The 26,210-nt window shown below is 32.8% G+C and overlaps 1 protein-coding gene and 1 pseudogene across 1 annotated transcript; both read right to left on the bottom strand.

Moving 5' to 3' along the window:
- LOC142643477 (TMV resistance protein N-like) overlaps positions 1-8,070 on the bottom strand; it is a 54,061-nt pseudogene extending 45,991 nt beyond the window's left edge.
- A 2,792-nt stretch (positions 8,071-10,862) lies between these two features.
- LOC142643473 (TMV resistance protein N-like) lies at positions 10,863-24,676 on the bottom strand. The gene is made up of 13 exons (XM_075818133.1): positions 24,438-24,676; positions 23,680-24,185; positions 21,886-22,999; positions 21,431-21,703; positions 20,625-21,347; positions 19,533-20,523; positions 18,171-18,308; positions 15,541-15,693; positions 14,814-14,888; positions 14,193-14,347; positions 12,887-13,181; positions 11,111-11,160; positions 10,863-11,001 (listed from the first exon to the last, which is right to left on the bottom strand). The coding sequence occupies exons 2-6, from the start codon at positions 24,177-24,179 to the stop codon at positions 19,633-19,635; spliced, it is 3,501 nt and encodes a 1,166-aa protein (XP_075674248.1). The 5' UTR covers positions 24,180-24,185; positions 24,438-24,676; the 3' UTR covers positions 10,863-11,001; positions 11,111-11,160; positions 12,887-13,181; positions 14,193-14,347; positions 14,814-14,888; positions 15,541-15,693; positions 18,171-18,308; positions 19,533-19,632.
- Positions 24,677-26,210: the final 1,534 nt, after the last annotated feature.

Below are 26,210 nucleotides of genomic sequence, written 5' to 3'. Positions count from 1 at the left end.
AGGCTTTATATGTATAAGTAGGCTAAGATTGGAATTTACATATGATAGATAATTGTAATAACAAGTCCAAAAGTTTAACTGCAGATAGCAAAAGTCAAAAGTTCACAAGTTTTAACTGTATTAAACAAGTTCAAAAGTTTAACTGCAGATAGCAAAAGTCATCTGAACAGAAATTTTATTGTTTAAACAAAAGAGTAATTTAGATGTAAGGTTTTACTGGTATTGCAAGAGGTCAAGAAAGTGAAAATTTCAAAATTATTAGCTGGAGCTCTGTATCACAAAAACAATGCTTGCATAGATTCATCATGGGCTGCAACACATGGTGAAAACCCCTTGAGTAAAAATTCTAGAAATGGTTGAGCAGATTCAAGGAAAAATCAAACTTGACAGAGAAACCACATCCTTGCAAGGAAAGTCTTCCCACTAGAAACTAGTCCTATGCTATGCAGCTATGCAACCATCGCCTAGTAATTTTGGCTTAGAAATTTTGAAGTGGCATTTAAGGGAAAGTTATTTGTAAATAGTATAAATAATTTTTTAAAAAGGAACTTATTTGACAAATCATAGTCCAAATAACATGGAATTGCTTGGACTGATCAGGTAAATGAATGGAAATGTTCAATGGGAAGGGAACATTGACATGTAAAATTAACCTCATATGTACTTGATTTTACCATTCTCATTGCTTACAATAAGTGCAAAATTAACAAAAGGGGATACAACATAAGTGATCTCTTCTCCTTGACACTTTAATGTATAACACAGTAAAAGGCATGTATATAAGTACATTTTTTGTACCGGATATAAAATCATAGCCATTAGCTCATGAACATTGTTTACTCTTTTTCTCTACAACAAGGTATTCCTATAAGAGGGTGAATTCAAGGTGATACTAATTTGCAATTTCAAAATATTCTTTTCAACATTTAACTCAAAGTGAAATTAGTAAGAAGGTGCCACAGCCCACAGAACAGTCGAAAATTACTATGTTCAAACTGCAATTGGAGGTAATCCTATTAATTTATTTACTAAAGATATGCCAGTTGGTAAGAAATGAAATGTGTATAGAGCTATAATCTTCAAAGGGATAGAGGACTCCGCTCATAGTTAAAGATAACTATAAAACCTTTTCTTGGGCATTGAGATCATTCTAATGTCTACAAAATAAGGGTGTCAAATACCAAAGACAAGACTTACATCTATACCCAGTTGCATCAAGTGTGGAGTCCATTAGTACCAAATACCAGAATAGAGAATCCTACAGAACAGAGTGATCATTTTTGGGCGCAAAAATAACAAAACTTATAAGGATGAAGTAGTTTCACTAGCAGCTACAACTATTATTCCAACAATGATGAAGTAGTGGCCCTGTCATCCCAATTAATTCAAGAATGTGCAATTAATATAGAAAGAAACAAACAAATAAAAGCATTTTATTTTATATTATATTGGAAAAACTCTTTGACCAATAAGTATGAATTATTTTCTTCTACAAATCCCAACCAAAGGCATTTGTGAATTGAAGTAGCTTAAATTTTGGCCAACAAGATGTAAATGAGCAAATAACCTAATGCAGTATCATTCTAGCACATTAAAAATAAATACTCCATAGACTTGAAAGGTTCAAACCAAAACATCCCAATGTGACTTTAACGAAAAATTTGGATTGATAGACATTTCCCTATTCTCTACTTCAAACACCAGTACATAATTGAGCAGTTTATATTGTCATGACATCCATCCAGAACCAAATGCAACTGCTTAGTAGTTAGATGTAGGATTGCATTGAAAGCAGGATGTTCTTTGGTTGGGATTTTGCATGAGGTTAATGGTGCAATTTGCATGAGGTTAATTTCAATGTTGGACGATATAGATAAAAAATATCTAAATAGGGGGTAAAACATGGCCGTTTAAACCTATAAAAATTCAACATCACAAAAAAAAAAAAAAAAAAAAATAGAAGGCACCAACAATTGACATTTCAACTGCACATTAAATTAAACAGACATGCATCAATAACAAAATAAAAATGAATAATCACATGACTTACGACACAAGAAACTACCAAAAGGAGTGCCTTGATTCCAAATTCAGAGACATTAGTAACTAGGCCATTCTTCAATTGGAACGTTGACTCAACAAATTGGTTAATTGGAAAGCTCTCACCCAAAAGCAAAAATCTTTTTTTCCAATTCCTACAATAATGTCTGGGTCAGACCTAACAGATATGATAATTCCATGATATGCATGATCAAATTCTTTACTTCTTAATATTGTCAAAAAATATTGAAATCACAAGGTCAATTTTAGGTTTCAATACATTATCAATTGATTCATTTCTTTTCTCAAGCATATTATCAATTTTTGTGAAATGCTATGAACTTTAATAAAGAAAACGATTAAATCCACTTCCAAAGACACCAAGCAAATCCAATTGAATTTTATAACATAATGATTTGCATTAATTTATGAGAAAAAATATTGGTATACTTTTGCAAGCTAGAAAATATTCCACTATTACATAGGTCGAAGAACAACTTGATGTGAAAGAACGAAACCTTGTTAGTAGGATTTCACACAGCAACTTAGCTCGGTTCTACACATTCAGTTTTTCAATCATCACTTCAGAGTCCAACAATTAATAACAAAGACACATTTTACTCATAGTTAAAGCTATAAAATAGCATGCCCAAGTGAGAAGAAAAAACCAAAGGGCATCACCCAAAACGTTATAATGAAAAAGTCTTAACAATATAAATTGTTATTGCCACTAGATTAAAGACCTCCCTAATTCATTTCAGAATTGCTAAATCCAATAATGGATCAACCTAGAAGGTAACATCAATACCAAACAAGCTAATATTAGAAATCCACATATAATTCCCAACATTTTGACAAGATTATGAAATTTGAGACAATATATACTATCAGCAACAATTTTAAAAAGAAAGCATTTAAAATGTAATGGTGTGTTCAAAGGACCTTGAAACTACGATTATTGGCAAAGTCAAATCCATTTCAAAACCTCCTGCTCTATGAAATTAAGGATGGCATGAGCATATAAGGTCATGCCTACTGAAGTTTGAATTTTAAGAATTGGTGCTAGCTAGTAACAGACTAATAAACAAAAATCCTAATACTCACATATTATGCTAACAATGGAGAAATGGAATAAAACTCAAAATTTTAAAAAATCAAGTATGAGAAGCTTCATTATCAGAGAGAGAGAGAGAGAGATTATGCGATAAACACGTAAGTGCTTGTTTTCATATTTTGTCTAAAAATTGAAATAGGTTTTTCATAATTTCTTTCATCTATTCTGCATTTACTTTGGGTTAGTTTCAATTCAAACTATGTTGGTACCCAATCCAATGAATGAGCATCCAAAGATGCAAATGAAACAATGCAACTAAGAAAAAAGAGACATACCTTGGCATCAAATGCTAAAGAAATGGAATGGGAACAATGAAGAAGAAAATTGTTTCAAGGTTCTTTTTCAAATGGAGGCATATTTCTTCTTCCAAGTTCGATCAAGATTTTCTCCTTTTCTTCGATGGAGAATACAGATTGAAGTCAAAATCATCATCACTGTTCGATGGAGAATACCAATTGAAGTCATCATCACTGACAAAGTTATGGGCCGTTGGAGAAGAACCCCAATGAAACCCCTCACTAGAATTTGAGCCAATTCCCAAACCTGGCAGATCCAAGCGTAATTTTGGCAAAGAAATGTGGCTAGTAACATGAGCCTGAGGAGGCGGATAATTTCTTCCCACGAGAGAAGTGCACAGTGACAAACTCGAATCACATCCATCATCATGAGAGCCCTCTAGAGGAGAATCAAAATCATTATATGTTGAATTCGAAGGTGAAAGCTCCAAACAAGAGTTTAAGAGGTGGGGGGAAGGCGTGACTGTGTTTGAAATAGAACAAATGGGGAAGGCAGGTATTGAAGTAGGTGGGAGAGTGTCGGTGGAGAGATGTTGAACAAGAGGACAGATGCATTCAGCATGGACCCCACACCTTAGGATATGAGAATCACCTCCAAAGTAATAAAAGTCACATTCAAATTTAACCTCCACACGATTCCGCTCTAATAGATTTAAGTGCCCTAAGCAAGAAGGCAATATAAAAAAAAATACATGATTACACGTCAGATCCAGAAAACCAGTGATTCCTAACGGAAACCAAAAATAAGTCAAATTTATCCCATTAAATTTCAAGGAGACTTTTACAGTCCGTTGATTCAGTCCCAAAACAACGCAGTAAACAAATTTATGATAATCACAATCACGACAGACCCAGAATGAAATGGAATTTCCATCACTTTGATGATTGAACCATTTTGGAATCTCTGATCCAGGTAGTACAAGTCCATAATCATTTAAATCAGATGGATTTTGTCGTGGTTGCCATAATGCTCCAAACTGTTTGCAATAATCAAATTCAAACAAATTTAATAATGCATTTTTGAGAAGGTAAAAAGAGTGTTGTTATATAACATTGAATGAAAGAGAGAGAGAAACACCTGACTGAACAATCTATTTGATGATTGTGGATGTAGCGAATGGGAGTTTAGTATTTGCACTCTTCTTATAGATCGTGGAAGCCTTGGAATTTCCTGAAGATACTTACAACATTTTATTCCGAGTGTGTCTAATCTAGTAAACTTAGTGATGCTTTCCGGGATGGCAATAATATTGATTTCATTCAAATATAGACCTTCCAATATAGGAAAGTAATCAGACTTCATCAATAAATCTAATTCAATTAGATTTCCAACATTACTCAGATCTAGATTTTGAACATTGCTTAGATCTAGAAACGCATATGACTTTCGCATCGGACATGGATCACACCAGGGTCTCGATTTGGCAGTATATATACATAATATCTCAGGCGGTGGTAATTTATAGATGAAATCTTCAAGATCCACAATATTTTTACAGCAATAGCTATATAAACCTTCAAAGCTGAGATGATTGTCGCAAAAGAGAGAAAAAAAATCAAGACTTGAGTAGAATGAAACATCTATATAGCGGAGAGATTTCCACATGAGATGGCTTGGAAAATTTTGAAGTTTTTCACATCCAGCAAGATACAATTCTTGAAGCTTATGAAGAAATCCAATGGACTCAGGACACTCAACTAAATTTTTGCAAGATTTAAGGTCTAAGTACTCTAAGTTTGGAGCGCACAAATTAGGTAAATTTTCAATAGACTCACATCCACGGAGGTTGATACTTTTCAAATTCTGGAATTGAAACTCCTGTAGAAAAAAAAAATTTATGGTCAACAAACTTTAAAATTAAAAAATTTTGAACATAATTTTTAAAGAAAACCATACCTGCTTAAATAACGTCTCTAACCAAATGCAACTACCTGGCATCTCGAGTGTAACAAGTTTTTGAGGACAAAAATTGGATGGTAAGGGAAAAGGATAATTAGGCAATTGAAGCAACCTTAATCCATTGGGGAGATATTTAAGTTCTTTACGAATGTGCACATTATGAACTATAAGAAATTTGAGATTTCTCATCCTTTTGAAAGTGTTAGCTGCCAATGTCACTGTTGTTGGTTAATGGGAGCACAACATTATGCCTCGAATTTCATTTGAACCCTGTTTGGATAGAGCATTTGGGTGGAACACATTGCACAATAGAAATTGTCAACATCATAACAATTTGAAATTTTAAACAAAATAGATTAATGATAAACATATATATATATATATATATATATATATATATTTTTTTTTTTTTCTTAAAAAGAAGTGAAGAAAAAGAAGTTATACCGTATTTTCTTTAAGAACTTCTAAAGCATCATCATAACACCATAGCCTTGTACGTTTTCCAAGCACATTTGATTCTTGTTGAACTATTTCTCTACCCATTTGTTGTATCAAGTCATGCATCCATAACTTGTCAAATTCAACCCTTATGAGACACTTATCAATAAGATTTGGAATACCAGAATCTGGATATAAATTGCAGGCAGCTAAGATATCCACAACGTAATTTTTGGACAATCCTCGGAAGAAACATGCAATATCGAGGAAAATATCTTGTTCATTTTTGTCCAATCCTTCAAAACTTACTTTCAGTATATTTTGAATTTTTTTGTTTGGAATATCCTTATACTTTTCTAATTCACTTTCCCATTGGCGAATGCTTCTTCCACGTAAATCAGAACCTATAATTTGTAGAGCTAAAGGAAGGCCATTGGCATAACTTATGAATTGATTTGTAAGTTGTAAATAATCTGCCTCAGGTTTGTCTTTTTTGAAGGCACACTTACTAAAGAGTTGAAGAGCTTCATGTCGATCCAATTGCACAACCTCGTAGATTAAAGGATCAATTTCAAGAGTGGTTAGCACATGTCTGTCTCTTGCGGTTATAATAACTCTACTTCCATTAGCAAGCCAATCGTATTTTCCAAGAAAATTTTCTACTTGGCCCAATTTATCCACATCATCAAGAATCAAAATAATCTTTTTACATGAAAGTCTTTCTTTGATCACATTGATTCCTCTGGATGTATTGTGCACCTTCAATTCTTTGCTCCCTAAGATCTCAGAAAGAAGTTGCCCTTGTAGTTCGATTATGCTACAATCTTTTCTTGAATTTTGTCTGACATTCATTAGGAAGCTACTTCCTTCAAATAGATCAACAACTCTATTATAAACAACTTTTGCAATTGTAGTCTTTCCTATTCCTCCAAGGCCATAAATTCCAACCACACGAACATCATTTGACTTAATATCTAAAAGATTTTCTACGACTTTTGCACGAGAATCTACTCCAATTGGGTATTGAGCAACAAATAACTTTGTGCGATTTGATTTGGTACTTGATACCACTCTAATAATTCCTTGGATAAACTGATATTCAGGAAAACTGCCAGTTGAAGGGCATAGGAAACATAATTAGACTAGCTGGAAATATAAATACAAAAATGAACTAAATTAAAGATGATTAAACGTGTGACTTACAAGTGACACATTTTTTAAATTAAGTAAACGTGCATGAAACTCATAGTCATAGATTTAAGACGATAATTAATTTGAGACTAAATTGTGTTCTCTTTTTTTTCTTCTTTTGAGTCCTCATTCTCTCTCTCTCTCTCCTCCTAACATGTGTGACTGTCCCTTGTTCTTGTTCTTGTTCTTCGCCTCATGCCTCATGCCTCTTGCCTCCCCCTTCATCCTACGTCACTAGCCCATTTATAATACTCTGAAAATGAAATGATTAAGAAAATTTGCAGATTATTAAGTTGATGAGCCTTGATTTAAATCACACTTCCTTCTCTCACAAGTGTGGGTGAAAGGTAAACTCATCGGATGGAAGCACATTTGATGTGTTTGTAAATTACCAATTAGGTAAAAATTTAAAAATAAACCTTCTATTTGTGTTGGCCTTTAATGCCTTAGTAGTAGCAGTGCTCTTAGTGCCTTAGTAGATAGTAGTAGCAAATATTTTCGTAATAAAATATTTTTGTAATTTGGTATTTAGTGGTCATTACAAAATCATCAGAGATTTGAAAGCTATAAAAAGACACAAGATTAGTGATTAGATACATACCCATCCTCAAAATGCCATCCAGACAAATTAGCTGCTTCATATAAAGCTGGCCTCCACCTCAGCACTTTCTCTATGTTATTCTCGAATTTTTTTTCATGTGTAGTTAGTGCTAATCCAAAACTACCTTTGTGCCTGCGTACTTCAAATGGATCCACTTTGTAAAAAACTGGTAAAACTCTTTGTCCATTTTTCTTACACTCAAGAATTTCGGTAAGTTCTTCGAGGCACCAAGTGGAAAATGCATAGTTTTGAGAGAATGTGATAATTGAAATCATTGATGATTCAATGGCTTTAATAAGTTCCGCTGAAATTTCTTCGCCTCTTTGGAGACCTTCATTATCAATGAAGGTGTTGAAACCTTTGTCACACAAGGCCTGATATAAATGGCCAGTAAAACCATGGCGAGTATCTTCACCTCTAAAACTTAAAAAGACGTCATAGTACCACTTCTGAGTGGAGTCGCTCTCATCGGTCGGGAAAGTTGCCATCAAGATCTATGAGGAGAAGATTGGAAAGACTAGAGATGTGATGAAATGAGAAGTACAAGAGATGAGTAAACCACACCAAAAAAAAAAAAAAAAGTCTTTTGACAAAGAGCAATTTGAATGGAATGCTTAGGTTGAATGAACAATTAGGAAGGGGAATAGGAATAAAGGCCTTGAAAACAGCCTTTAAACAACAACATAAACAAACACACACAAAGACCCAAATGCAAATTGAGAAAAAGGGTAAAGCTGAGAGAAAGTACCTGTAGAGTGGAGAAAGATCAGCGATGTGGCTTGGGTCGGTAACAGCTCGTCGACGGGGCGTGGCTTGCGTATTTATTTGTAGGTGTGTGTATTTATTTATTATTTTTTTGAATCTCAATACTGTTTTTTAACACCACCGATATTAATGCTAGAGATAACAATACTGTTTTTTAACACCACCGATATTAATGCTCTATTTTATATATAAAAAAAAATACTAATACTCTAAGCATCACTATGTGCAAAGATTTTCTTTTATTTTACAATAAAAATTTCTATCACCTTTGTAGCGTACTTGTTTGTATTAGTGGTGCTAATAACAATATGACTTTTTAGCATCACCATGTGCAAAGATTTTCTTTTATTTTACAATAAAAATTGTATTTTACACGATCAATTTGGAAAAACACCCTTATATGAAAAATATATATATAAAATAATAAACGGAAGAGCTATAGTAACCGTGCATATATACACATAAAATAATAAATAGAAGAGCTACAGTAACCGTGCATACATGCATGGTTACTGTAGCAATTGTACATAAATGCACAATTTTACAACCATTGATGTGTGTTTTTTTGCTTAAAATGTATAAAATAAGTAACTTTTTCTATTTTGTAAGACTTACACATACTATTGCTAATGCTCTTAAGATTGAAAAGTTTTGATATAATTGTTAATTGATTTTTCATTTCCAATAATATTAACAAAGGTAATGTTACAGTCACAAACCATTTTATAACATTTTTACAAAATCTTAATGTGATCAACCTCTTAGTGGTTTTTAGCTAGACCCACCATTAATATCACTTTTTCATTTACCAATAATCAATCACCACATCAGCAGTTTGTAAATTTTTTTGTAAAATAATTTTTATCTCTAGTATTATTCATATTAACAAATATATAGAAGATAGAGTATCAATTGTCAATGATTTTAGTCTCTCCTTCTTTTTTTTTTAATAGTGTCAATTATTTTCTAACAAAATTTCTCTTAAAACTAGTTTGGAAAGAAACTTTTCAATTTTTTTTATATGTCTTTATATTAAGTGTAAATTTTAAAAATCTAGCATCTGGATTACATATGCTTATTATATCCTCTGTGCTTGCAAAATTTCAAAAAAATAAAAAATTAATTGTTATGTCATTAAAAAAAAAAATTTAATTTCAAGTTTTTGTGATCTAAAATTGTGTATTAAAAAATTAGTTTATTGATTGAATAATAAATAACATTTGATTTGAATGAAATTTAATATGCATATTAAGAACTTAATGAACATGAAATTTAACAATTAAATTTTCAAAATTCACTATATATATAAATAATGAGAATTTTGAAGAATTTTTCTCCAAAATAGTTTACAGAGAAATTTTGTTCATTATTATTATTATACTAAAATTTAACCAACAAAAGGTACCCAAAAAATGATGCTAGGTAATTGGTGAATTTTCTATTTTTATAATCAATTCAAATTAACTTGTGGGTTCTAATTTACTTAAATGATAAAAAAAATTTCTCAAATAAAGTATTTATATTCAAATTCTACCTAAAATCATTGATCTAAAATCAAATTTTAAATTTCTTACGAAAAAGTTTAACCACAATCATTGATCCAAAATCAAATTTTAATTTTTTTACAGGAGCCATTTTGCCACACTATGACATCATTCCTAAGGACTAATTGACACCCCAAATTAAACTTTCCCCTGAAATCTGAAACAATTATATTTAAAAATTATTTCTCTAGTTTATAATATTGTTTTGGCAATAATTAAAATGAAAAATAGAACAAGGACCAAAGCATAAGTTTAATAATTTCTCTCATCTCCTGTCATTTGATTAGTCTATTCCATTATGTTCAAGTTAAAACCATTTTTAATTTATGTTAATTTATATATATATAGGTGTGCAAGTTTTGGGCCGCAGTACTACTTGTTGGGTCTTTCCTACATTATTCATAGGCTTTGTGGGCTTTGACTGTCAATACCTTCTAAATTTCCTGAATAGAGGAGAGAACATGTATTCAACAAATTTCAAAATAGCAATCAAGAAATACAATGAGACCAGATTTTCTCGTGTGTGTACAACAGAGCAGGAGATACAATAATTACATATGCACACAATTACAAATTAAAAAATAATAATAATTTGGTCAGTGCCAAAACTTTCACACGTGTAGGAAAACCCAGATTACAAAAACATTTCTAGTAAAAAAATCTAACTCTTTGACGCTTTGTTGTGACTTGTTACTATAGTTATAGTTCTGCAACAATATGGGCAGTCACCACAAGTTCGAAGCCAGGGATCCAAGCAGGCAGAGTGGAAGCTATGAGAACATGGCAAGTGTATAAGCGCGTCTCCCTCCACAAATGTCTCCAGATATATACTACAATCCTGTGAAGCTCTTGATACTGCCCCTCCAATCTTGCTGCTGAAAACCTCCAGGTGCAGACAATCTAGAGCCTCCTGACTGAGACAAGGTGGCCTCTTCTTTGGTTTTAACAATAATTGTAGCCTCTCGATTCGAGAGGTCAGGCCAGTAATGCTTGAGCGTCCAGCTGACTGACCTGCTGATGCTTGAGTACCCAAGTCTCGATCATCAACAAGCTCTCTTAGGTCATCTTCAAGCGTTAATTCAGGGCGGTCTGACAAAGGTCTCCCACTTCCCCTAAATTAAAAAGCAAAACCAAACAGGAGACTATTATTTTGATTCAAGGACAAGGGAAGAAAGATCTTCGCATTCAGAATATTTTGACAACTAGTCTAGACCATAATACCATGTGCAGGTTGCAACAAACGATATCTATAGGAGCACAAGCAGCAGCAGCTGTAGTGAGGATGATGTCAGTAGTATCAGCAGCAGAAATTCACAGCAAATGACAAATAAGATATGGAAATACTGGTTCAAGATACTGGAAAAAATAAAAAAGATAACAGAAGCCCAAGAAAAATTTGAAAAAAATCAAAATTGAATGAGAAACACAATGATCGAAGAAGCCATTCATTAAAATAAGACCAACCATTTCAAAGACATTGGTGGAACAAGAGATATTCACCAATAATTTGTGAATATTTTAAATTCCAATAATGGATATTGTTGCACGTTTGATGAATACATAGCATAGAATTCAGCACTTGTTAGAAGTTATAAAATATATTAGGAGAATTTTGTCACAATAAATTATAGTGTCTTGCCCCAACTGCCAGAATTGCTGCCCTATTAATATTAAGTCAGAAAATGAGATTGAAGGAATATACTACTCTCTCTGGTAAGTGGGCAACATATTTACTGAGCTTCATAACAGAATCTGGTGGTGAGAACCAGTATAATTAGCCATTGCAATTACTAAACCAAGTTCAATTCCTCCAAAGGGGAAACCAAAGCCAAATTCTAGTGGGTCCCCAAAGTTAGGATCACAAATGATGCCTAATTGCACTTTAATTTCAATTTAAAATTTCATAAAGACAGAATCGGTAATCATGACAAAAGAGCTCAAAGTGTGGATCTCTGGAGATTCCAAAGGGAATTCCATGGATTTGGACACTTGTCACCATGTCACATCAATCTCACATAAAAAATAAAAAAAAAATCATATCTAATTAAAAGAAAAAAGTGATAAACCCTTTCAAATGATGTGCCACAACCTCAATTGTCTGTCACAAATCCAACAGGCATGATCAGATGGAGCTACCCCTTCAATCATCCCATTAAACCACCTACCCAATTCAGACAATAAGGGATGTTTGGCAAACAACGGAACTAGTTCAGTTCCAATACAAGCGGGACCAAAAACAAAACTGAACTAGTTTATTTTATTTCGAGCCTGTCTAGAATCATATCAAAACCAGTTTTACTTAATAGGCATGCAAAATTTTCAAATTTAAAACTAGATTATGGTGAGAATATGCATATGAAAACATCAAAATTTTCAGAACTTGATTTTGGAGAGAATGTATATTTGAAAGAACCAAAGTTAAAACTAGTTTCCTAAAGGAACATATTGCGTCCCATTTTGAACCAGTTCTTGGAACTAAAAAAATTAAAACCAGTTAAGTTGTTCTTGGTTGGCCTAGTTTTGTGATATGCTAAACATCCCTTAACAGTATAGGGCAGTCAATACAATCCAACATACACACACTATGCAATTCCTCCAGTCATAAATACTTTTGTCATAAGAAATTTAAATAAAAATACAGACATCATGAAGAGGATAATTTATTGCAAGAAAGTTGAAGATTTTTCTGGCCATCCCATAAGAATTAAAGGGGTCACTATAAGCCAGTTTTCACACATAAGGTCCATCTAAAAGTGGAGTCAGAGAAGAAAAATGGATCCATCATCAGACCTGAATGGTATCAGATTGATCGATTCAATACTTTCATAACTTCACCATCAAAAGCATTGGTGGCAGTCAATCTTGGTGTTGCGCAGATGTATCATGACAATTTGGCATAAACATATTATTGATGACGTAAAATAGATAATAATTTTCATGTAATGTCCAGACTCACCCTTGGAAAATTCCAAATTGCATTTCACATTAAGCACTGACCTGTTTGCAGAAAGAAACACCCCTCTCAACCTCTCCAGAAGCCTAGCCCTTGCAAGCAGCACAGCTCCAGGAAGCCTGTCCTCACTTTCAATCAACCTTGGCGTACTTGTGCTGCTTAAATTTTCTGTGTTGGCAGTGTTGCTTGAAACAAATTGACTTGTACTTTGCTCAGGTCGAACTGCCGCTCGCTCCTTATCAAGCCAACACAATATAGAAAATGAGGGGAAAAAAAGTATGAAACTCTAGGCACTGAGCCACTGTACAGATTGATTTTGAATCTCCTGCTTTCACCACACTGAAACATAAACAAAACCACCATTATGACTTGGTATCCCAGGTTCATTTTTTAAGGAAAGTATTTTCTCCCCTGAAATTCACCCCTATAATATAGATACCAATTAAACATTGAGTCAAAGAAAAAACTTATATAAACACTCAAATAATGAACATGTCACAAATGAATCTCACATAACCAGTTGCTATTCCTTGTACTTTTCACACAAAATATGTACTGTGCAGAGATGGGAAAATAAAAAATTACAAAGAGAAGCAGCTCATGCCACCTATCTAATTTTATGCCCTTCTCCCCTAAAATTCAAAATGTCCATAGCTTACAAACAAAGTAACAAAACCAAAGTACTTGTAGTATTATTTATAGAAGAAATAGATTATGGCTCCTAACTAGATGTTCAGTGCATTGTGGCACATACTCTTCTCCAGGGTGCTTAATGGCTCTTGACCTGGGCTTTTATCTTTTTTAGTAGGGTCTTCAACCATCAAATCAGGTTCAAGAATTTCTTTTGACACAAAATCAAAAGCATATTTGGTTAATTTACATGGAATAGAAATAGATATTTTGCTTTTGGATGAAACTATGCTATTTACATGGAAATTAAAAAAATGAAGGAATTTAAACTCCCATGATTAAAATCCTATTTATCACAAATTTCATTTTTTGGTTAATTCACACTTGATTCCAAAGAACCAGACCAAAAGTAGTGAATAATTGCTAAAATTGAGATCAAATTTCAATAAATTATCCGACACCAACCCAAAGAACCCTACCAATCCCCCAAAAATTATGTTGTTTCATCCTCGGAAATTTTGAAATCCCCATTAGCAGAAGCCCCAATTCCAAAGATGCCACTGTTTACATTTTTAATGTTGCTCTCAAGTTCAACATTAAATTCCCTCTTGAATTTGCCACAAAAACTGTGAATGGGAGAGAGAGACACACACACACACATACACTAAGGAATCACATACAAATAAAGAAATTATGATGCCTATTTGTCACTTTACTTACAAAATAGAAATAGGATCTTAGATCTTTTGGGAGTAAATTAACTGCCCTTGATGGAGTTTTTGAATTCCCAACTAAACCATCCAACAATTCTTAATGATATCAATCACTAAGTTGCTGCTACAAACTGTAGGCACATCAATTTTCAGCTTTTCCACCTTCTGCATTTGAAAAATCTATTAAGAATAAACCCCAAAGATAACCAATGAAAATTGGAAATCAAGTTCTTAATATAATCATAAAAATTGATTGTCTTCCTCTTTTTCAACAACAATCTTTACTAGTGGTGCTTAGTGATTATTGGATTACCTTCCATTTTCAAATGAAAATTACAGATTTTGATAAACTGACATCTCAAGTCAAAGATATCAGTAGTTTATAATAATATCATGAACCAATTAAGGTCTTTAAATGGCTTGAGTACAAAGAAAATGTACAGTATGATTTCTTTTACACTACAACTCCTTAACTTTGATATGTGCTCTTCACAAATTTTCAGGGGCCAAACATGAGGATAAGTAGTTATAAATGTATAATATTCATTATTCATCAATCATCTTACCTGCTAATTCAAAATGAAACAAGAGTTTCACTCGAGCTTTGCTGATAAAAAATAGTACTAACCTTCAATAATTTAGGAAAAAGAAGCAAATATTCCCCGAGACAATCATCCAGAAAAAAATCATGGTGCTAGATAATCTATTTCAAAATAAAAAGATATACATCAAGAATTAGTCACTCCCAACACACAAAGACACACCATAATATTTGACACTACGCAGCTTTATTTGTATAAAAGAACTGTGCATATACAACTTTTTCTTAGAATTCGTACATTCAAATCCTACATAATTCCTTTTTGCTAGAGGAAAAAGAAACCTATTTAGTATACGTCTTCTACGCATTTTGCAGTTTTAAGTTTGTTATGCATTATGTGCTAATTGTGTTCAAGATCTTGAGAGTATGTATTAATATATTTAGGAAAATGTTGTTACACTTGGTATTTTAAATTTTATGACAAATTTTGGACATAAAAGTAATGTAAAAACTACATGAATTCATATTAACATTAGAATTATGATCTTCACTAGCATGATAATACACTTTTAGCAGGTCAGATATGATTAAGAGCTCATTAATTTCAAAGTCATTAGCACCTTTTATATACTCAAGGTAATGATTTGTCCAGCCAAAGCTTATTAATTTTGAATATTCTTATACAATTATCTTCAAGTAAGAATCCAATCAAAGACAGAATTGTAGAAGACTGCAAGGTTCTTTATTATTATTATTATTTTTTCTTTAAATAAAACTAGTAGTCTATATTGTGAGTGCATAATCATAACCAAACCTGAACACCGTGGCCACATTTTTTCATGTCATCCAGAATTTCTTCAGTTCTCCAACTTGTTCCAGCAATACTTGTACGGAAGCTAGGAGTCCTATCCTTGAGGATGTACATTTGCCTTCAATACTAGGAATCATAATCCTGAGCTAGGCTGTCCTATAAAACATTAATGTATTGTAAGCATCTAAAAACAGATTTGAAGAACTCATAATTATTATAAATGTAGGCAACATATATACCTTCTGAAAAGATTAGATCTTTGCAATGAAAAATGCAACGAAAGGATCATTAATCACTCCATAGACCCACCAAAATTTTGTTAAAGCAAGAAAAAGAATTAGGTGGAATCAATAAAATTATAATGTGTAAAACAATACAAGAATGCTTAAAAAATATATTATATATAAAATTCCCTAGCCATTGACTATGTGAAAACTTAAACCAACTTAATCCACACTACTTTTTTTTTACCTAATATATCCAAACCTTATTTTTCAACTTTGAATTTCTGCAGCATGAACAAGAAGAAGGGCCAAGGTTATGACACTGCAAACACACTAACATGGGCAGATCATGGGAAAATACGACACAACATAAACATTATTCTGTTCTGTTTGTGTGTTCTACCACATATTGATAATAATATGAACTAGGTATTTATACCACCACGCACTCTTAGTATTATGGTCATCCCATAAATACAAGTTTAACTGCAGATAGCAAAAGTCAAAAGTTTTAACTGTATTAAACAAGTTCAAAAGTTTAACTGCAGATAGCAAAAGTCACCTGAACAGAAATTTTATTGTTTAAACAAGAGTAATTTAGATGTAAAGTTTTACTGGTATTGCAAGTGGTCAAGAAAGTGAAAATTTCAAAATTATTAGCTGAAGCTCTGTATCACAGTGGACAGTGCTTGCATAGATTCATCATGGCTGCAACACATGGTGAAAACCCCTTGAGTAAAAATTCTAGAAATGGTTGAGCAGATTCAGGGAAAAATCAAACTTGACAGAGAAACCACATCCTTGCATGGAAAGTCTTCCCACTAGAAACTGGTCCTATGCTGTGCAGCTGTGCAACCATGGCCTAGTAATTCTGGCTAATAAATTTTGAAGTGGCATTTAAAGGAAAGTCGTTTGTAAATAGCATAAATAATTTTTTTAAAAAGGAACTTCACTGACAAATTATAGTCCAAATAACATGGAATTGCTTGGACTGAACAAGTAAACGAATGGGAATGTTCAATGGCAAGGGAACATTAACATGTAAAATTAACCTCGTATGTACTTGATCTTACCACACTCGTTGGTTACAATAAGTGCAAAATTAACAAAAGGGGATACAACATAAGTGATCTCTTCTCCTTGACACTTTAATGTATAAGACAGTAAAAGGCATATGTATAAGTGATCTCTTCTCATGAACATTGTTTACTCTTTTCTCTACAGCAAGGTATTCCTATATGAGGGTGAATTCAAGGTGATACTAATTTGTAATTTCAAAATATTCTTTTCAACATTTAACTCAAAGTGAAATTAGTAAGAAGGTGTCACAGAACAATAGAAAATTACTATGTTCAAAATGCAATTGGAGGTAATCCTATTAATTTATTATAAAAGATATGCCAGTGGGTAAGAACTGAAATGTGTATAGTGCTATAATCTTCAAAGGGATAGAAGACCTACTCATAGTTAAAGATAACTATAAAACCTTTTTTTTTTGGCATTGAGATCATTCTAATGTCTACAAAATAAGGGCGTCAAATACCAAAGACAAGACTTACATCTATACCCAGTAGCATCAAGTGTGGAGTCCATTAGTACCAAATACCAGAATAGAGAATCCTACAGAACAGAGTGATCATTTTTGGGCAGAAAAATAACAAAACTTTTAAGGATGAAGTAGTTTCACCAGCAGCTAAAACTATTATTCCAACAATGATGAAGTTGTGGCCCTGTCATCCCAAATAATTCAAGTATGTGCAATTAATATAAAAAGAAACAAACAAATAAAAGCCTTTTATTTTATATTATAATGGAAAAACTCTTTGACCAATAAGTACGAATTATTTTCTTCTACAAATCCCAACCAATGGCATTTGGGAATTAAAGTAGCTTAAATTTTGGCCAGGAAGATGTAAATGAGCTAATAAACTAATGCAGTATCATTCCAGCACATTAAAAATAAATACTCCATAGACTTGAAAGGTTCAAACCAAAACATCCCAATTTGACTTTAACAGCAAATTTGGATTGATAGACATTTCCTTATTCTCTACTTCAAACACCAGTACGTAATTGAGCAATTTATATTGTCATGACATCCATCCAGAACCAAATGCAACTGCCTAGTAGTTAGATGTAGGATTGCATTGAAAGCAGGATGTTCTTTGGTTGGGATTCTGCATGAGGTTAATGGTGCATTTTGCATGAGGTTAATTTCAATGTTGGACGATATAGATAAAAAAATATCTAAATAAGGGGTAAAACATGGCCGTTTAAACCTATAAAAATTCAACAGCACCAAAAAAAAAAAAAAAAAAAGAAGGCACCAACAATTGCATTTCAATTGCACATTAAATTAAACAAACATGCATCAATAACAAAGCAAAAATCAATTATCACATGACTTACGACACAAGAAACTACCAAAAGGAGTGCCCTGATTCCTGATTCCAGATCCAAAGACATTCTTCAATTGGAATGTTGACTCAACAAATTGGTTAATTGGAAAGCTCTCACCCAAAAGCAAAAATCTTTTTTTTCAGTTCCAGCAATAATGTCTGAGTCAGACCCAACAGATTTAATAATTCCATGATATGCATGATCAATTCCTTTACTTCTTAATATTGTCAGAAAATATTGAAATCACATGGTCAATTTTAGGTTTCAATACATTATCAGTTGATTCGTTTCTTTTCTCAAGCATATTATCAAATTTTATGAAATGCTATGAACTTTAATAAAGAAAACGATTAAATCCACTTCCAAAGACACCAAGCAAATCCAATTGAATCTTATAACATAATGAGTTGCATTAATTTATGGGAAAAAATATTGGTATACTTTTGCAAGCTAGAAAATATTCCACTATTACATAGGTCGAAGAACAACTTGATGTAAAAGAATGAAACCTTGTTAGTAGGATTTCACAAAGCAACTTAACTCGGTTCTACGCACACTTCAAAGTCCAACAATCAATAACAATGACACATTTCACTCATAGTTAAAGCTATAAAATAGCATGCCCAAGTGAGGAGAAAAAACCAAAGAGCGTCACCCAAAACGTTATAACGAAAAAGTCTTAACAATGTAAATTGTTATTGCCACCAGATTAAAGACCTCCCTAATGCCACCAGATTAAAGACCTCCCTAATTCATTCCAGAAGTGCTAAATCCACTAATGGATCAACCTGGAAGGTAACAACAATACCAACCATAGTGGAGGAGGAAATCATCAATAACAAACAAGCTAACATCAGAAATCCGCATATAATTCCCAACATTTTTACAAGATTATGAAATTTGAGACAATAGATACTATCAGCAACAATTTTAAAAAGAAAGCATTTAAAATGTAATGGCGTGTTCAAAGAACCTTGAACCTCCTGCTCTATGAAATTAAGGATGGCATAAGCATATAACGTCATGGCTACTGAAGTTTGAATTTTCAGAATTGGTGCTGGATAGAAACAGATTAATAGACAAAAAATCCTAATACTAGCATATTATGCTAACAATGGAGAAACGGAATAAAAATCAAAATTTTCATAAATCAAGAACTATGAGTAGCTTCATTATCAAAGAGAGATTATGCGATGAACATGTAACTGCTTGTTTTCATATAAAAATTGAAAAAGGTTTTTCACAATTTCTTTCATCCATTCTGCATTTTCTTTGGGTTAGTTTCTATTCAAATTATGTTAGTAACCAATCCAATGAACGAGCATCCAAAGATGAAAATGAAACAATGCAACTAAAAAAAAGAGACATACCTTGGCATCGAATGCAAAAGAAATGGAATGGGAACCATGAAGAAGAAAATTGTTTCAAGGTTCTGTTTTAGATGGAGGCATATTTCTTGTTCCAAGTTCAATCAAGATTTTCTCATTTTCTTCGATTGAGAATACAAATTGAAGTCAGAATCATCATCACTGACAAAGTTTTGGGCCATTGAAGAAGAACCCAAATGAAACCCCTCACTAAAAGTTGAGCCAATTCCCAAACCTGGTAGACCCAAGCGCAATTCGAACATGTCTGTCATATTATTTGGAAGGTCTATACTAGATGGCAAAGAAATGTGGCTAGTGTCATCAGGGACAGTGACCTGAGGCTGAGGAGGTGGATAATATCTTCCCATGGGAGAAGTGCACACTGACAAACTCAAATCATCATGAGAGGCCTCCAAAGGTGAGTCAAAATCATTATATGTTGTTTCCATTGAATTCGAATTTGAACGCTCCAAACAAGAGTTTAAAATAGAACAAATGCTGAAGGCAGGTATTGGAGCAGGTGGGAGAGTGTCGGTGGAGAGATATCGAACACGAGGACAGATGCATTTAGCATGGACCCCACACCTTAGGATATGAGATACACCTCGATATGATTTACATTCAAATTCAACCTTCACACGTTTCAACCCAATTAGATTTGAGTACTCTGACCAAGGACGATTAAACATAAAAGCCCATACATGATTACACGTCATATCCGTAACCCATTCGTTTTCAGAAGGACTCCAATCAATCAACTCTATCCCATTAAATTTCAAGGAGACTTGAATAGTAGCATCCCATTCATCCGGTTTAAAAACAATACAGTAAACAAATGCTCGATAATCAAAACCAAGACCACGTTCGACCCAGAATGAAATGGAATTTCCAACACTTTGATGATTGAACCACTTTGGAATCTCTGATCCAGGTAGTATAAGTTCATAATCCTTGAAACCAAATGGATTTTGTTGTTCTTGCCATAATTCTCCAAACTGTTTGCAATAATCAAATTCAAACAAATTTAATAATGTATTTTCAAGAAGGTAAAAAGAGTGTTTCTATATAACATTGAATGAAAGAGAGAGACAAATACCTTACTGAACAATCTGTTTGATGATTGCGGATGTAGTGCATGGGAGTTTAGTATTTGCACTCTTCTTATAGATGGTGGAAGCCTTGGAATTTCCCGAAGATACTTACAACATTTTATTCCGAGTGTGTCTAATCTAGTAAACTTAGCGATGCTTTCCGGGATGGTAATAATATTGATTTCATTTAAATATAGACATTCCAATACAGGAAAGTAATCAGATTTCATCAAAAAATCTAATTCAATTAGATTTCCAACATTACTCAAATTTAGATTTTGAACATTGCTTAGATCTAGAAACGCATATGACTTTAGAAAAGTACGATATTCACACCAGGGTCTCGATTTGCCAGTATATATACATAATATCTCAGGCGGTGGTAATTTATAGATGATATCTTTAAGATCCACAACATTTTTACAACAATAGCCATATAAACCACGAAACTGCATGACTACAAAATCAAGACTTAAGCAAAGTGAAATATCCAAAATGTCGAGAGATTTCCACATGAGATGGCTTGGAAGATTTTGAAGTTTTTCACAACCAAAAAGATACAATTTTTGAAGCTTCTCAAGAAATCCAATGGACTCATCACACTCAACTAAATTTTTGCAACATGAAAGGTCCAAGTTCTCTAAGTTTGGGGCGCATAAATTAGGTAATTTTGTAATAGACTCACATTCACTGAGGTTGATACTTTTCAAATTCTGGAATTGAAACTCCTGTAGAAAAAAAAAATTAAAAATTATGTTCAACAAACTTTAAATTAAAAAATTTTGAACATAATTTTTAAAGAAAACCATACCTGCTTAAATAACTTCTCTAATCGAATGTGACTACGTGGCATCTCGAGTGTAACAAGTTTTTTAGGACAAAAATTGGATGGTAAGGGAAAAGGATAATTAGGCAATTGAAGCAACCTTAATCCATTGGGGAGATATTTAAGTTTTTTACAAATGTGCACATCATCAACTATAAGAAATTTGAGATGTCTCATCCTTTTGAGAGTGTTAGCTGCCAATGTCACCGTTGTTGGTTTATGGGAGCACAACCTTATGCCTCGAATTTCATTTGAACCCTATTTGGATAAGAGCATTGGGTGGAACACATTGCACAATAGAAATTGTCAACATCATAACAATTTGAAATTTTAAACAAAATAGGTTAATGATAAACTTATATTTTTCTTAACATTAAAAAGAAAAAAAAATAATTTATTTATTTTTGCTTAAAAAAGAAGTGAAGAAAAAGAAGTTATACCGTATGTTCTGTAAGAACATCTAAAGCATCATCATAACACCATAGTCTTGAACGTTTACTAGGCACATCTGATTCTTGTTTAACAATTTCTCTACCCATTTGTTGTAGCAAGTCATGCATCAGTAGCAAGTCATGCCTCCGGAACTCATCAAATTTAACACTTATGAGACACTTATCAATAAGTTTTGAAATACCAGAATCCGAATGTAAATTGCAAGCAGCTAAGATATCCACAACGTAGTTTTTGGACAATCCTTGGAAGAAACATGCAATGTCGAGGAAAATATCCTGTTCATTTTTGTCCAATCCTTCAAAACTTACTTTTAGTTTATCTTGAATGTCCTTGTTTGGAATATTCTTATACCTTTCTAATTCACTTTCCCATTGGTGAATGCTTCTTCCACACAAATCGAAACCTATGATTTGTAGAGCCAATGGAAGGCCATTGGCATAACATATGAATTGATTTGTAAGAAGTAAATAATCTGCCTCAGGTTCGTCTTTTTTGAAGGCACACTTACTAAAGAGTTGAAGAGCTTCATGTCGATCCCATTGCGCAACCTTGTAGATTAAAGGATTAAGAGTGGCTAGCACATGTCTGTCTCTTGTGGTTATAATAACTCTACTTCCTTTAGCAAGCCAATCGCATTTTCCAAGAAAATTTTCTACTTGGCCCAATTTATCCACATCATCAAGAATCAAAAGAATCTTTTTACGCGAAAGTCTTTCTTTGATCACATTGATTCCTCTAGATGTACTGCGCACCTTAAATTCTTTGCTCCCTAAGATCTCAGAAAGAAGTTGCTCTTGTAGTTTGATTATGCTACAATCTGTTCTTGAATTTTCTCTGACATTCATTAGGAAGCTACTTCCTTCAAATAGATCAGCAACTCTATTATAAACATCTTTTGCAATTGTAGTCTTTCCTATTCCTCCAAGGCCATGAATTCCAACCACGCGAACATCATTTGACTTAATATCTAAAAGATTTTCCACAACCTTTGCACGAGAATATACTCCAATTGGGTATTTAGCAACAAATAACTTTGTGTGATTTAATTTGGTACTTGATACTACTCTAATTATTCCTTGGATAAGCTGATATTCAGGAAAACTGCCAGTAGTAGAGCATAGGAAACATAATTAGACTAGCTGAAAATAAAAATACAAAAATGAACTAAATTCAAGATGATTAGATATGTGACTTACAAGTGACACATTTTTTAAATTAAGTAAATGTGCATGTAACTCATAGTCATAGATTTAAGACGATAATTACTTTGAGACTTAAATGTGCATTTTTTTTTCTTCTGAGTCCTAATTCTCTCTCTCTCTCTCTCTCTAACACTGTATCACTACCCCTTCTTCTTCTTCTTGTTCTTCGCCTCATGCCACTTGCCGCCCCTTCATCCTACATCACTATACCATTTATAAATTTATAATACTCTGAAAATGAAATGATTAAGAAAATTTGCAAATTATTAGGTTGATGAGCCTTGATTTAAATCACACTTCCTTCTCTCACAAGTGTGGGTGAAAGGTAAAATCATCGGATGAAAGCACATTAGATATATTTGTAATTTACCAATCAAGTAAAAATATAAAAATAAACCTTCTATTTGTGCTGGCCTTTAATGCCTTAATAGTGGCAGTGCTCTTAGTGCCTTAGTAGATAGTAATAGCAAATATTTTCGTAATAAAATATTTTCGTAATTTGGTATTTAGTGTTCATAACAAAAGCATCGGAGGCTTGAAAGCTATAAAAAGACACAAGATTAGTGATTAGATACATACCCATCCTCATAATGCCATCCAGACAAATTAGCTGCTTCATATAAAGCTGCCCTCCACCTCAGCACTTTCTCTATGTTATTCTCGAATTTTTTTTCATGTGTAGTTAGTGCTAATCCAAAACTACCTTTGTGCCTGCGTACATCAAATGGATCCACTTTGTAAAAAACTGGTAAAACTCTTTGTCCATTTTTCTTACACTCAAGAATTTTGGTAAGTTCTTCTAGGCACCAAGTGGAAAATGCATAATTTTGAGAGAATATGATAATTGAAATCATTGATGATTTAATGGCTTTGATAAGTTCCGCTGAAATTTCTTCGCCTCTTTGGAGACCTTCATTATCAATGAAGGTGTTGAAACCTTTGTCACACAAGGCCTGATATAAATAGCCAGTAAAACCATGGCGAGTATCTTCACCTTTAAAACTCAAGAAGACGTCATAGTCCCACTTCTGAGTGGAAGAAGAAAAGGAGTCTCCCTCATCGGTCGGGGAAGTCGCCATCAAGATCTATGAGGAGAAGATTGGAAAGATCAAAGATGTGATGAAATGAGAAGTACAAGAGATGAGTAAACCACACCCAAAAAAAAAAAAAAAAGTGTCTATTGACAAAGAGCAATTTGACTGGAACGCTCAGGTTGAATGAAGAATTAGGAAGGGGAATAGGAATGAAGGCCTTGAAAAAGAGCCTTTAAATCAACAACAACATAAACAAAGACCCAAATGCAAATTGAGAAAAAGGGAAAAGCTAAGAGAAAGTACCTGTAGAGTAGAGAAAGATCAGCGCTGGGGCGTGGGTCGGCGATGGCTTTTTGAGCTGAACAGAGAGATTCGGTGAGGATGATGGATGAACGGAGCTGGGTTTCGAAGATGGGTGAGAAGGACTATGAATCGGGTCGGCGATGGTGACACGGCAGATGAATGAATAAAAGAAATAGAAAGATGGGTGTGAGGAGTGGACGGTGAGAATCTGAGAGTTCTGTTTTTGAGAAAGAGAGAGTGACTTTTGGATGTGAAACGGCAGAGGAATAACAAGAAGAGAAAAAAAAATTATTTTAATGAGTGGGAATAAAAAATAATATTCGAGCTTTGGAAATCCCTCTTTTACGTGGTGCAATCTTTCCAACCAACGGTCCCACACGCAGTTTCAGCTCTTCTTCCAACGAGTTAAAGTTTGTTCCATCACATTTCACTCTGTACGAAGATTCTAATTGGAAACTTGGAAGGTGAGATAAATTAGTTGGATTAAGATTGAAAAGTTTTGACATAATTATTAATTGTTTTTTTATTTTTAATAATATTAACAAAAATAATGTTATAGTCAGAAATTATTTTATAACATTTTTACAAAAAGTTAATGTGATTAACTTTATATTAGTTTTCATCTAGACCCATTATTAATATCACATTTTTATTTACTAATGATCAATCACCACATCAACAAGACCCACTATTAATATCACATTTTTATTTACCAATAACCAATCACTACATCAACAAATTGTAAATTTTTTTGTAAAATAATTTGTATCTCTAGTATTATTCACATTAACATATATATATAGAAGATAGAGTATCAATTGTCAATGATTCTAGTCTCTATTTTTTTTTCTTTAATAATGTCAATTATTTTTTAACAAAATTTCTCTTAAAACTAGTTTGGAAAGAAGCTCTTCAATTTTTTTATATGTCTTTATATTAAGTGTAAATTTTAAAAATCTATCTGGATTACAAATGCTTATTATATCATCTGTACTTGCAAAATTTCAAAAAAATAAAAAATTAATTATTATGTCATTAAAAAAATTTTAAATTTCAAGTTTTTGTGATCTAAAATTGTGTATTAAAAAAATAGTTTATTGATTGAATAATAAATAACATTTGATTTGAATGAAATTTAATATGCATATTAAGAACATAAAGAACATGAAATTGAACAATTAAATTTTCAAAATTCACTATATATATATATATATATATATGAGAAGTTTAAAGAATTTTTCTCCAAACTAGTTTATAGATAAATTTTGTTCATTATTATTATTATACTAAAATTTAACCAAACAGAAGGTACCCAAAAAATGATGCTAGGTAATTGGTGAATTTTTTATTTTATAATCAATTCAAATTAATTTGTGGGTTCTAATTTACTTAAATGATAATTTTTTTCCTCAAATAAAGTATTTATGTTCAAATTCTGCCTAAAATCATTAATCTAAAATCAAATTTTAAATTTCTTAAGGAATAGTTTAACCACAATCATTGATCCAAAATCAAATTCTAAATTTTTTACAGGAGCCATTTAGCCACACTATGACGTCCTTTTTTTTTTTTTTTTAATACAAGATAGAATTTCTACTAGCATAATCTAAGTATATATGTGTGTAAAGCTTCCTCCTAAAGACTTGAACCCCGGCCCTTACTCCCCACACTCCACAAGCACTTATACCTATGGAGCGACCATCACACCAAGAGTGTGCGGTGGTCACACTATGACGTCCTTACTAAGGACTAATTGACACTCCAAATTAAGCC

This window comes from Castanea sativa, chromosome 7 (assembly GCF_040712315.1).
Source record: "Castanea sativa cultivar Marrone di Chiusa Pesio chromosome 7, ASM4071231v1".
Taxonomy (NCBI): domain Eukaryota; kingdom Viridiplantae; phylum Streptophyta; class Magnoliopsida; order Fagales; family Fagaceae; genus Castanea; species Castanea sativa.
Note: the sequence above shows the minus strand (reverse complement) of the source record. Positions and strands in the feature narration are given on the sequence as shown.